We start from the raw sequence: 14,622 nt of genomic DNA, 5'->3' as shown, positions 1-14,622 counted from the left end.
ATACTGTGTTAGCACAAACAACGTATTTGTCACAGTGTTAATACGGGGTAGCAGCCGAAGACGGTGACAGGAATCGACTAAAAAATAGCTTCGCCAGGGTTCAATAACAAAAGCCGCTCGAAACAGCGTTTCTATAACAACGATGCTTTCATGTCATTAATTTCCGAGATATATGAGTACAGATGTTACAGTGCAGCAGTACTGATGAAAGAAACGTTCATTAGTGCTACAATCTGGGGCGTTAAAAAATTTTTCGGACATGTTGCTGAGTTTCAACAGACTAACAAAAGGTATTTATGGCTTCTGTAATTGAAACGTTACTGTGAAACTAAGATTTTCAGCGGAGGCACTAATAATGTAAATTTGAAAACATATAAAATTACGATTATATTTAAAGTCTGTTTCTTCCACTTCACAATTTGCTAAGCTTGCACAATATTTTAACCAAAATTAATCACAATGTTCCCAATGGATAGAACTAGCATTGTACTCTATATGCAAATACTCACGTGACTGACACTTTTTTTGCAAATTTCATAACAGTAATGAACTGAATTAAATTTAATTGGGGGCCATTACGACCTGTAGATCTATTGCGCTTAGTAGAGATGAATAACAAGCGAGAATGCAAGACTAACAGCGCCCGCAAAGCCTAAAACCTGCACGACAGTATTGCCTGTTGTTAATGCTTGTAATCAAACGTTCAAAACATTGGGACTTCGGGAGTGATCAACTCTCGAATGTCAAGCTGCCTTGAATCGTCACAGTTGTTTATACCAGACTGAAATTTTATCTATTTTGGCAACTGTTATGTATGTATAAACAATCAAGTAGGCTATTTCAAACATCATCTCTACCTTTCAGTGTAGTAATCCGTTCCTCAATTTTTATTTAATTACTAGGCCCTTATTAAAAGACTAGGGAACACTTTTTCGTATGTTTGAGGTCAAGTAAAACAAAACGTTTTATTTAACCCTACGTTTTATGTTTCTTAGAAATTCAAATTTATTTTAGATTCATTTTATTTATATAAACATAGGTAATATCTGATAGTAGAACCAGAACATTTTGATAATTATGATACTGTTTTCTTTTGTCTTTTTGTATAAATTAAACATCCCTATTGTTATTTATTTCAATTATATATGTTATTCAACGTTACGAAATCTTTCCACGTCGAACAAATTCTATTTCGAGAATGATGAGCGAGACTCGAAGCGAACAAGAGTTACGAGACGAGACGAGACGAGACGAGACGAGACGAGACGAGACGAGACGAGACGAGACGAGACGAGACGAGACGAGACGAGACGAGACGAGACGAGACTCGAAAGACAAATGCAACCAACACAGCGAGCGAGAGCGGCAATTAGTTTTGTTCATCTCTAGCGCTTATCTTCGAGCTAGACGTATTCCCCAATCTACACCGGCTGACTACACTAAGGTTCGTTGCATATCCAAGTTTCGGGTAGGCAACCCATTCATCCCTAAATCAACCCTCTCTGTGCTGACTAGCCGGCGTTCGGGGAATACTATGGAATGATAATGAAATGGCGATCGGACAGAATGATGCTGATACCTAACGTAAGGAAACAGGAGTACCCAGAAAAAAATCCAAACCTTACGAATTTAAAAAAAACAGTGCCCAATTAATTTTTGGTAGATAATGTAGCTGAAGCATTAATTTTGTTTTACGATGTACGTACTAAATACTACGTTCTGTTTATATTCTCTCACAGACTTGACATTTTTTCGCTACTAAAATTCTTATATGAATGTACCTTTGTTTATTTTTATGTCTATGTGCTGTGCAGTGTAACTCTTAAGTGCTTTAACACCCGATGTCTCGTTAGATGCGCTCTGGCTTTTCGTAGGTCGAATCGGAAACAGTGACAAAGTGAAGGACATTAGGGATATCACGGTGAGCGGCTTCCATGGGGACAGTGTGAGAGTCCTAAAGGAGGACAGTCTCAAGATCATGGCGACGGGTTTAGGAAAAGAGACTTCGAGAACAGAAGACGATGTGAACTCTATGCACAGGGCCATGATTCCAGTACTACTTGTGGCACAGTGTTTCGGACTATTCCCCGTGCAAGGAATTACCAGCAAGCACTGCTTACATGTCAGGTTAGTATCTCAAAGGAAGCATGGAGAGTCTTGTTTGACGATTCAGTATAAATGTGACATATGTAACAAAAGTCTTTAGGCAAGTTCATTAAATAAAATAACAAGCAGAACGTTGTTTAGTGAATGAGCTATTAAAAACTGAAAGTACGAAGAATGAATTATATGGTTACTAAAAAAGGAAATAGTCCGCGTACTTCGTCACACCTAGATACAGAGCAAAAATTCGCAGGGCTATTTCTGATGTGAGAATGGAAAATTTACTTTCATAACAATGAGAAGCCTTAGTAAAAGTTACAACATACGATAGCTGCTGTTTTAACTGAAATTGTCCAAAAATTATTCCACATATGCGACTTTTTGGACTTATAAACAACCAAGAGAAAGGAAGTTTATCTACATATTTGGGTGAAAAACAGTTGATTTCATTTTTTTTTTACTATTGCATCTCTTTTAAACAGCAATTCAAGAAAATAGGCATGGTTGCAATATGTTAAAGCTGAATTGTTATGAAACATACAACATGTACATTTATGACGAAGTAGAGTAGTGGCAAAAAAACCGACCGACCCTTGTAGCTGATTTCAGAGCCTTGTTCTCTCCAGAGCACGGTAGATTGTTAACTAAGACTTTCGTGATTCGAATCCTGACCAATTCGAAAATTATACCGGCTGTCATAGAATTCAATCGAAAAAATTTAAAGAATTGTGGAGGGGTCCTCGGCAAGTATTTTAAGATAGGGAAAGTAGGGATCTGCGAATTCAAATTTGCATGTAATGTCGTGAAATAATATATGATATGATATTTGTCAGCCAAGTTTAGAATTCACAGTTATGATGGACCATCACATTTCTGCTTTTCGATCCACCATCACTTTAACGCATACCATTCTTTTCTATTAATATATATATATATATATACTTCTTGATTATTCCTATTCTCCTGTTTTCACTGAATTGTTATATATCCTTCCCTATCTATCCTCTTCTATTCTCACTCATACCACAATCTAGTATATACAGTCACGAAGCTTGAGTTGTGAGGGTGCTAGGAACAATAAACTGTGCCGGTACTATTTCGCATGGCATGTAATGAAGCGATATTAGCGATCATAGTGGTTAGCAACTATTTATGGATGCATATTTACTACGTATTGAATTTCGTGACTGTATATACTAGACTGTGCTCATACCTACACTGTCTCCTCCCATTTATCGCTTTCGTATTAAATATTGAATATTCTTTTCCTTAATAATTCACATTTTTTATTCATTTTCTTCTCTACTCTCAAATCTACCTACTCTTAACCATTTTCTTCCAGCTATTTTTTCCTGAATTAATTGTTTACATTTCTCTCTGTTTATTTTTATTTACGTATTTATCCCTTTTTCTTCGCTTCATTCCTAAATTTCCTATTTTATTGCCTCTTTCCATAAATTTATTTCTATTATACTCCTACAGCTATAGTACCCCTGATACTACTCCCAACCCACAACACTGAAATATATGAAATATTTAATTCCCTTAATTACACTTCCAATTTCTCTCTTCTACTTCACATTTGTTCAGATGTTTTTTCATTTTAATTTTCTCTTATTCATTGTTTGTATGTATATCTTACTACACTCTTACACTTAACACTTTCTTCCATATTCCTATTCTATCACTTTTGCCAACCCCAACTTTCTTCCACTCACTATTTAGCACTCTTCTCCCTCGCTAAGTCCATCCTCCTCACTATTCTGTCCTCCATTACGCGAAATGGCGTGAAATATTTTTTGGAGCGCCCTTCGGAACGTACTTCCGCTGTTCATGGAGGATGAAATTCTATTTCAATTTTTTACACATGGATTTCTTATGGTAATGTTAATTCCCTATGTACTATAGTTTGAAATACACACTGTATAAACGAATTCTCTTTCTGCTGCAGGTTTACATGGAAGAGTTACCGTGTTCTATACTCCTTTGCTGTAATTTTGATGCTGCTAACGACAATTGGGTTCACCATCGCTTGGTACATAACTGTTGGATTCTCATTCAGTACCTCAGGTAAGCTGATACAGCAGAACTAAACGTAGCTAAAATTCATTGCAATACGAGACGCAATTAAGTGTGCGAGAACCTCGTCTTCAGTATCAAGACATAACTTTTATGTTGAATGGGAAAAAGAGTACCTTCTGCATTGTATATTGCGATACTATTAAGTGTCTTATTTGCAATAAACATTTATCATGTGTCTCCCATTATAACATTGCAAGGCATTTCAATAAATACTGCAATAATAACTATGCAGCCATTCCAGGCAAACTGGGAATTCCAGTGAAAAAGTATTTTTCAGAAATATTTGTTCATTATTAGTGTAAGACATAGATAAGACTCTAAATTTAAATATGCTATTGTTTTCTTTCAAAAGAAATATATTTTAAAAGCTTAATGAGCATTGAATCTACGTGGTCTTGGCTCGGTAACAGGTACTGTTTTGTTTCCCTAAAATTTGCAGCACTTACTGATAGAGAGATCAACTCTTAAGGTTTGTTTTTCAAGGAGCTATTGTTGAAGAAATATTTTGAGAGTCTGCACTGTTGATTCCAGAGGTCCAGGATCAAGGAACGTTTTACTATGTAGTGTATTATTTCTGCCATTTATTTTCAGTACTCTGGGTTAATAGCAATTAATCTTACAGTTCAAGTGAATATTTTGACTTAGAAATGTCACAGTTGTTTCGAAACTGGAAAAATGAAGAACATTAACTCATCTGTAACATCCGTGATAAAATGTGTGTAACATCTGTGACATGGAAAAAATAGCTATAAAATATTTACCGATTATTTGAGGAGAAAAATTCGCTCCGGCGCCGGGGATCGAACCCGGGTCCTTGGTTCTACGTACCAAGCACTCTGAGCACTGAGCTAAGCTGAATTCAATCCACAGCACCGGATCGAATTCTCCTCCCTCAATGTTTCCCTTTATGGCCTGACTTCATGTTAGGCATATATGTTGACGTGTATGTCCAGTGTCAACTGTCATTCTCATAGCTAGCAGTACATATGTCTGTACAGATTACTGTGCACGTAACTGAGGAATCCCGGCCAAACAAGTCACTCAGCTGAGTGCGCTCCTAGTGTAATGGCAGTTGACATTGGACATATACGTCAACATATATGCCGAACTTGGAGTCGGGCCATAAAGGGAAACATTGAAGGAGGAGAATTCGATCCGGTGTTGTGGATTGAATTCGGCGTAGCTCAGTGGTCAGAGCGCTTGGTACGTAGAACCAAGGACCCGGGTTCGATCGCCGGCGCCGGAGCGAATTTTTCTCCTCAACATTAATTGTCAATAATACAAATATTATGTATAACAAATTAATAAATCTATAATATAATATAATAATATTATAACCAGCTACAACAGCTGGGGTATTAACTGGACGCTCGGGCTATCAAATCTCAGACGAGGGATAAACATCTGTCGATTCGTGATGAGAAACATTCACAATTGCTAAGAACCAACCGAATACAAAAATCACACTGTGACAAAATCGCTATTAACTGTCACAGCGATTGTTTCCCGAGCTGTGAAGACAAGAGCTGTCACACCTCATATCTTATTTATTTTTAGTGAATATCCTCCTGTGACTCTGAATAAAGCGATCATTCCATTCAGTTCAACTGTAAAAAACCTAGGAGTTCATTTTGAATCTAACCTTACCTGGGACACGCATATCAAACACACGTGCAAGAAAGTATTTTCCACTCTTCACTCATTAAAAAGATTGTACCACTATCCAGCTAAATTAAAGCAGATGCTTGTACAGACTCTTATTATGCCTCATTTCGATTATTTTGACGCTTTATTCAGTGATCTCAGAGTGGATTTATCTCAGAAACTGCAACGTGTTCATAATGCGTATGTTCGTTTCATTTGTAATGTCCGCTACTGCGATCACATTTCGCCTTCTTTCGATAAATTATTGTGGCTCAGGTTAAATGAGAGGAGAAAGTTACATTCCCTTTCTCTCTTATACCGAATTTTGCACACCTCTACTCCCTCTTACTTATCTGTCCGATTCCACAGTCTTTCTCAGTACCATAACTTAAATACTCGGTCACAATATGATAACACGCTAGAAATACCACTGCACGCATCATCTCTTTATTCTTCATCTTTCACTGTTGCTACTTTTCGTCACTGGAATTCTCTGCCGCCTGAAGTCAAGGGCTGCCGAACTTTAATTTCCTTTAAATGTAAATTAGAAAAAAATATCTTATGATGAGTTGCCAGACCTAACGCGTTGCAAATATTTAATGGAATGTGTTCCACTGTATTTGTTTTTATATATATATTTTTTTTTGTTTCTTATTTTTATTATGTAATCATGTAAATCGTGTTTATTTATCACTTAACGCCAATATGTATCCCACTGTGTTGTTTTTTATCATTAATCTATCTTTGTGTACATTTTATTCAATTGTCGGTTTCTGGTTTAATTATGTAAATCCTACTTAATTGTAATCTAATACTAATATGTATATTAATGTGTTTATTTTTATTTTTAATGTGTACATTTTTTTCTTTGAATTATCGGCTTCTGTTTTTATGTGATTCGTATTTGATTCTAACAACATTAATATGTATTCCATTATGTTTATTTTTATTTCATGAGGTAAATTTTTATGTAACTACCTCTTTTGATCTCATTATATACCTAAATTGTATCAGTATGTAATTACTTAATTCCGATCTAGTTTTATGTTCAACTATGTAAGCAAATTTTAATCCTGGTTGAGTGTAAGAGAAGGCCTTACGGCCTTAACTCTGCCAGGTTAAATAAACCATTATTATTATTATTATTATTATTATTATTATTATTATTATTATTATTATTATTATTATTATTATTATTATTACATCCACATTTTGTTCCCAACAATATGTACGACTGTTTTGATGTGTGTTCAATACACTAACTGCCAACTGCTTTTTGTCGCCAGGAGCGCTGATGTTCCCGTTCACAGGCCTGGTGTGCTGCGTGCTATTCGTGCAGGTGGCTCGTGATTGGCCTGGACTCGTGTTGCTGTGGCACAGAACGGAGTGCGCGCAGGCGCGTCACGGCTATCCTTCTTATCTCAGACGTCAGATCCGCTGCATGGCGGCAGTGATTTTAATCATCAGTGTCGGTGAGTTTTGGATTCCACTACCGTGAAATGCGGGGACGGGGGAAAGAAATTTGTTCCACGCCGGCGATCATTCAAATTGTAGCTTAATGCTATACTATTCGTGTAGTTAACAGTGGCGCAAAATAAAAAAATAACTAGTGACTTGTGCAGCAAATGTTGCAAACTAAGTTCATTAGACGTTCAAATAAACATTTTTCAGATTTATTTTCAATGAAGAATACCAGACATTCGGAAAGTTATTTGCTTCCATAATAATGAAAGATACTCTCTCTCTCGAGCCAATATTGAAGAGAACTACGCATATAAATATCTACACCACACCGCCATTAAATATATTATAAAGACCCAACCCCACTTGATTAATAATTATAAAAATATTTGATTTTTAATAATAGTATTATCTTACGTAAGTTTTATAGCTTTCAGTAACATATACTATATATATAGTATATAGCCGCCACTCAGTAAAAGATAGAAATCAAAATCTAATTTAAGTTATTCTCTACATCTACTTACATAACCCCACAACGTTTCACTTTCATATCATCAATATAGCATTAATATGTATAATTAATGAAAAATAGTCACATCATGGCATTAACTACAATAATATTTCATTTCTAATGGTAATGTCATCAAACCACCTCAAGTTTAGTAGTTTTTAATATCCAATACACAGCTTTACCGAGAAAATTACACACCACAGAATCGAACCTGTAAATTATTTTTAGTAAGTTAAGTTTTTAATAACCAATTTAATTTGTGCTCTAAATATGTCAGCATTCTTGCAGATCATGACCTTCGTGTAATATTGTTTACTGTAGTATGAGTTTTGTTTTATTCTGAAATGCAACATGGCCGACTTGATGCTCGCTTCGCTTCTCCTTTACAAAAAAGCGAAGGGAATACCAAGTCGGCCGTGAATGCTATTATCTAGTTCTCAAAACTGACGACAGATGGATTTAGGAAAATAGGAAAATTATGTTTAAAAATTGACATTTCACTGAAAACTATCATTTTTCTGAAAAACTTTGAGTACCAAGCTTCGAAATGAGAGATCATTTATTAAAATCTGTCCAGCCGTTTTCCCGTAATTTCCATTACCAGTTCAATTTATATATTTAGATATTCTATTGGTCTTTAGTTTAGGAGTCCATTCCACAGTACTCTGTCCCTGTCTAATCTGGTCCAGGGCCACCGTCTTAAATTCGATTTAGACATTGTTCTTTACAATACCCCACAAAAGGTCAGTGGGATAAAGTCAGGCTATCGTGAGCGCAATTCCTTAGAACATCCGTGACCGATCCAACACTGAGGAAGACAATCGTTTAGTGTATTATCTCACACAATGGTACTAACTTATATGGGCCTGTGGAACCTGAGGCCATCCAATAATTTGTCATCTTATTAATTTATCATCATCATCATCATCATCATCATTTTCTTTTCCAATCTTTCCTGGCTTAGTTACCTCATGAGTGATGCCTATTGGTGTCATTTATGAGGTACAAACCTGTCTTCGGCCAGTTGACTAAACAAGAACATGATATGTGATGTTTGCTTATTGAAATCAGTAAATTGCAATAAGTAAAATTTCAATAACTAAGGATGCATTGTTGGTGTGCACTTTATTCATCTCTCCTAGTGCCACATAAAGATAGTGCTGAAAAGTTAGATTTAGAAGATTTTTGTGATGAATTTATAGGGAGAAACACATTTGTATCACTCCGTGCTACGTAATAGGAAGTCCACGTTCGTGTTATCAATTTATAGTTAGAAATAATTCAAGTCCCCAAGTTAATATGTTTATATAATTGAAGACATTATTACAAAAACAGCCCTAGTCACTTTTAATGAAATTGAGTTAAGGACACATTTGCTGCTATTTCAAATGTTTATAGACTCCAAAAATGACACATGTCAGGTGCAATAGCCACAAGGATAAACACCAGTTGTACGGAAACAGCTGGTATGTGTTGTTCTATTTATTTTTATTGTTCTCTGGAAAAATAGCAATTTTGCCAAGGGTTGTTTTTGTAATAATGTCTTCAATTGTAACGTTCTATTTAACTACTAAAAATAGATAATTCTGCAGAACAGCTACTCACAAGAAAATGCGGAGATTTTTTTGTATGTAGTTACTAGTATGAAGGAACAAATTGGTATTCACATTAAATCCGAAAGAATGTTACCTACAAGCAAATGGAACGTAGCCCTGAAGCTTATACTGACTACAAGAATTACAAAGAACAATATTACGAAAAATAATATCATTAAAGGGAGGATTTATGAGATTCTTTGGGGAAATTATGATCAAGTGGTTTGAGCCCACCCAATGTTTTTAAAAATTTGGCGCTACTGGTGGATAATCAAAGTCACTTTAACCCGGAGAAGGCGCATAGCGGGGAAGAGACCGCAATTTGTTTTAAATCTGTACTACTTTAATGGCAAGAAACCTCTGACCTCCTCACTCTTTCATATACTTAATTAGTGCCTTGTTGACAATTTGTGCACCTCAAATAATCCAAGTTCTGCTCTATTACAAACAGATGCTTGTTCTTTTTATAGCGCGTTGTTTTGACTACGTGCGCTCGCTCATGTTTCAACATGAAAATGCATTCTCCCGTATCCCACTAAGACACGCGTTGCACTGAACTGACAGCATTGTGATGGCGTGACTTCCCCACTCCATCATAATCTTAATTAGAGCATTATTGACAATTCTGTGTACTTGCAGTACTCACAACTGTGTACTTATAATTACGTGCTCGTTCTTTCTGCGTTGTCGGACAATCCTCATGTTATATAAATAACAGCTTACTCTTCTATTTTGCGTTTTATATGAAGAATGATTCTGCATTATTCATAAAATATTGATATATTATTTGTGTGAATTTATTAGTTCTGTTAACATTATTTCCGTAACATTAGATTGAACTTCTTTAATGTAAAACATATTATTTCATTAGTTATAAACCGTAACAAATAAATTCTGTAGGTCAAAAAATTTAACTACGTATATTATTTCATATTTTCTACATAATATTGTAATATACGTTTCTGCAACATTTTTCTTGTTGTGTTACTTTATTTTATAAAGTCACTATGACACTTTCCCTATTCGTATTAGAGATTTAATTCAACTATTGTATTGCTACAATTTAAATTATAACGTTAAGGAAAAAATAAATACTGAAAATTAACTTTGAAACAGAAAAAAAATGTAATGCAATTTTCCAAGGTTGTAGTATAAAACATTTTATAATCTATACTAATAATAAAACTATAGCCAAAATTTTTCTGGTAATTTTCGATTTTCTAAAAATAATTGGTGTTAACGTGTATAATTAACCATCGTGAAACCGAAAATCACTTTTTTGACATTTTTGTCTGTCTGTCTGGATGTTTGTTACCTTTTCACGCAATAATGGTTGAACGGACTTCGATGAAAATTGGAATATAAATTAAGTTCGTCGTAACTTAGATTTTAGGCTATATGGCATTCAAAATACGTTATTTAAAAGGGGAGGTTATAAGAGGTCTGAATTAAATAAATCGAAATATCTCGCTTCTTATTGATTTTTGTGAAAAATATTACATAACAAAGTTTCTTTAAAAATGATTTCCGATAATTTTTATTTTGTGCAAAATTTTGATAGGACTGATATTTAAGGATATACAAGACTTTTAAAATAACAATATAATACATTTTCACCGCCGCCTCAGATTATAGCGTTGTTGTTCCTGCAATAATCCTATGTGTAAAATATAGCATTTTTGAGTAGGAAAAAAAACACATTTATTCATTCCATGGCAATGGTACATAGGAGATCGTGAATTCTTACATTTTCGAAAGAATGAAATATAATTAAATACCAGTATATATGCTGTATCACTATTTAAGATATTTGAAGGGTTCAGAACCATAGTGGGCCAAGCGCCATTTACTGAAGACGTAGAAAACAATGGTTAAAATTAAGTTATTACCATAATTCAATGGAAACATAATATAGCAAGTAATATAAAGTTTACACATTAAAAATAAATGATATGTCAATCTTCATTAAACTATGATTGCATGTAATAACAAATAGGAAACATGTTAAAGGAATTGTCATTGCACCAAATGAGTGCTCTCTGGATAGAAATGATCGCATTTTAATTATTTAAATACAATTTAAATTAAGTAACATATTAAACGATTTATTCTTCTATCAAACACGAATGTTCCCTGAATCAAACGTCCTATTTTAATTATGTAATTACTTTATATTTATTTCTAACAGGTGCAGCGGAGCGCACGGGTACGGCTAGTGTTTAAAATAAAAATAATATCACGAGACAAAATGTTCACGCAAAAATCAATAAGTTGAGCTTAATAACAGATATTCAGTAGCGCGGTCTTTTTTATCGCATGCGCCTCATGTTGTAACGCGTATGCGTCTTCTCTCGGGTTAAGAGCCCACTGTCGAGTTCAATTAAAATTCATGTTTCATAAATTTGACTCATACTTGCAAATTAAGCTTTCAGGAATAACTCCCTGTAAAGTTAATTTGAATAATTTCGAGTGAAAAATTGACTCATACTTTCTCATATGTTTAACAAGAATTAATTTCCTTTATTATGTTTGGAAATATATTAGTATTATAATAGTTAATCCTCTTGAAGTATACCCCTGATCACACGTAACACATTGATCAACCTAACGGACTTTCAAGACAACTTTTACCAGTTTTGCTATGCTGTCATCTAGTGACTGCAAAAGAAGTCGCGTTATAACTCTGATGGAATTGCATGAAGTACAGAGCGTTCGCCTACGGGTGAGGCCAGGAAAGCGGCATGTACTGATACGCCGCTTTGTGCGCGCAGTTGTTGAGACACGCTCGACAATCAAGGACATCACGGTCGACAAGTTATCAGTTGTGAGCCAGATGTTGCAGTATTTAACACGTACAGTGCAGTTTCTTGACATAGTTGCATAAATATTCAACGTATGTGTAAAATTTGTTAACAATGCAAAACGCAAAATTCACGCTTGAACAAAGAGTTTTTATGTATGATGCATATGTAAACACAGAGTCATGTAGAGAGGTGCGTAGGCAATTTGAAGTGAAATATCCGGGTGCTCCAATTCAGGTAGAGAAGCTGTTAGACGTCTTGTTAACAAATCAAGGACAACAGGGTCGATAAATGCTACAATTCCTAAGCGAAAATGAAGAGTATTGACGGGAGAAAAAATTGATGAAATCAATGTATCATTTACACGCTCTCCTAATAAATCTCTAAGACGTGTTTCACAGGAAGTTAGTGTTTCAAAAACAAAAGTCTTTACTGCTGCTAAACTTTTAAAATTAAAACTCTACAGAGTATAGTATAGAAAGCGGAAGCTTACGGATAGACGATTCCCGCAAGCGACACCGCAGGCAGGCCGCTTTCCTGGCCCCACCCGTAATACTTTGCAGCAGCAGCACTGCCATCTAGCTGTCGTTGCCAAAAAAAATTATTGATCCTGGTGGTTATTTTCTTTTATATGTTGCCAAATCATAACATACGAATGGCCAATCTGTTATTTATGTGATCAGTGGTATTATCCAAACTATTTACATAAATTCAGTCATTTAATATTCACCCAAATAAGGCTAACTTTCGATTCATGGATTGCACTCAAATCAATGGTTTCCTTTAGAGTTAACAAGTATATTTTTTGTAACAACGACAGGTCCTTCAATCCCTAGATTAAGTAAAATACGACTTGAGAAGCTTTGAAATCAGATGAAAATAGCAACAAAACAGCGTTAAAAAAATTCTGGCTAAGCTATACTGATCAACTGTAGTCTTATAAATCAGTGAATAAAAGGCTACTGTTTCCGTAAAATATAAGTTCTTTCTCTGGACCAAAAATACAATACAAATAGGCCTAATGAAGAAATAATAATTATTTTACCGTAGACCAAATTCGTATTAAAACGGCTTAAGTGGTTCACTATAACTGTTCCAAAATTCTTGATATAAAAATTAATTTCTAGGAAACAGAGAAAGTCTATATTTCCCTTTGCCTACACTATCTCACCCGACAAGCTCTTAAAATACAGTCGTGAGTTTTATACGCAGGCAAAGAGCATTTCTACCAACTGCTATCAAATAGGACGGTACTGTTTACAATGTATTAAGAGAAATAAAATCTTGCTTGTTTTCTGTTTAGAATTATGTCGCCACGTTACAAAGGAGGAGAGATTGTTTTTGCTATTAACATTTGCAATACAGGAGAAGTTTTATATAATATTCTTATTGAATTTGGTATTCCCAACAAACTAGTTCGATTAATTAAAATGTGGGGAGGCCGAGGCGTAGATGGGAGGATAATATTAAAATGGATTGAGGGAATATGATGATAGAGACTGGGTTAATCTTACACAGGATAGGGATCGATGGCGGACTTATGTGAGGGCAGCAATGAACCTTCGGATTCCTTAAAAGCCATTTTTAAGTAAGTAAGACGGCAACATATTCCAGAACTTTAATGTTTTTTTTTCTTTTTACTAAGTAAACTATGAACGCAACTGTTCAGTCATATTTAACGACGCTATATCAACTACTGGGTTATTTAGCAACGATGTAATTGGAGATAGACTATGATATTTGACAAGATGATTGCCAGTAATTACCTGGCATTCTTCTTCTTAGTTGGGAAAACGAAGGAAAAACCCAACCAAGTAACCAGTTCAAGTGGAAATCGAACCCATGTCCGAGTGCAGCTCTGGATCAGTAGATAAACGCGTCTAACGCCTAAACAAGTGTCTTTTGAACATATTGAACGTTCGCTCGGAGAAAAGCCAGGGGAAAGGCTCCAATAGGTGAGTAATCTGCCGAAGCAGTGGTTTTTACACACGCGTCTAAGGAAGCAGCGTTGCAACATCTACTAGAGTGTCACTTAAACATCCGACTTACGATCTATGTTTATTTTCACTAATAACATTTGTTATTTTTGTTATCCTATTATTATTGTTATTATTATTATTATTATTATTATTATTATTATTATTATTATTATTATTATTATTATTATTATTATTATTATTATTATGCTTCGTATTCCAGCTACCGAAAGACTGAATGAAGTTAAAGACACAGTGGGTATATAGTACGCCGAACACAGGTAATGCAACGGATAAGGATATAAACAAACAGGTCGTCGCTGCGTGTTCGTGGAGTACAGTCAACTGCCGACATTCTGAAGCTATACTAATAAACATGCTTGAGCAGTGACGTTCATTTTCGTCGTGATCTTTGCAGTGAATAATAACGCGCATTCGCAAGTTAC

The 14,622-nt window shown here is 35.0% G+C and overlaps 1 protein-coding gene across 1 annotated transcript in view; it reads left to right on the top strand.

The window, feature by feature from the left end:
* Window positions 1-259: 259 nt before the first annotated feature.
* Window positions 260-14,622, top strand: part of LOC138697018 (gustatory receptor for sugar taste 64f-like) — a 38,570-nt gene continuing 24,207 nt past the window's right edge. The window contains exons 1-4 of the mRNA XM_069822611.1: window positions 260-290; window positions 1,875-2,127; window positions 4,055-4,173; window positions 7,116-7,301. Of these exons, the coding sequence (XP_069678712.1) occupies window positions 260-290; window positions 1,875-2,127; window positions 4,055-4,173; window positions 7,116-7,301 (589 nt within the window). The remainder of the gene's footprint in view (window positions 291-1,874; window positions 2,128-4,054; window positions 4,174-7,115; window positions 7,302-14,622) is intronic.

The sequence above is a fragment of the Periplaneta americana genome, chromosome 3 (genome assembly GCF_040183065.1).
Source record: "Periplaneta americana isolate PAMFEO1 chromosome 3, P.americana_PAMFEO1_priV1, whole genome shotgun sequence".
NCBI lineage: Eukaryota > Metazoa > Arthropoda > Insecta > Blattodea > Blattidae > Periplaneta > Periplaneta americana.
This window is presented reverse-complemented; position numbering and strand designations above follow the sequence as displayed.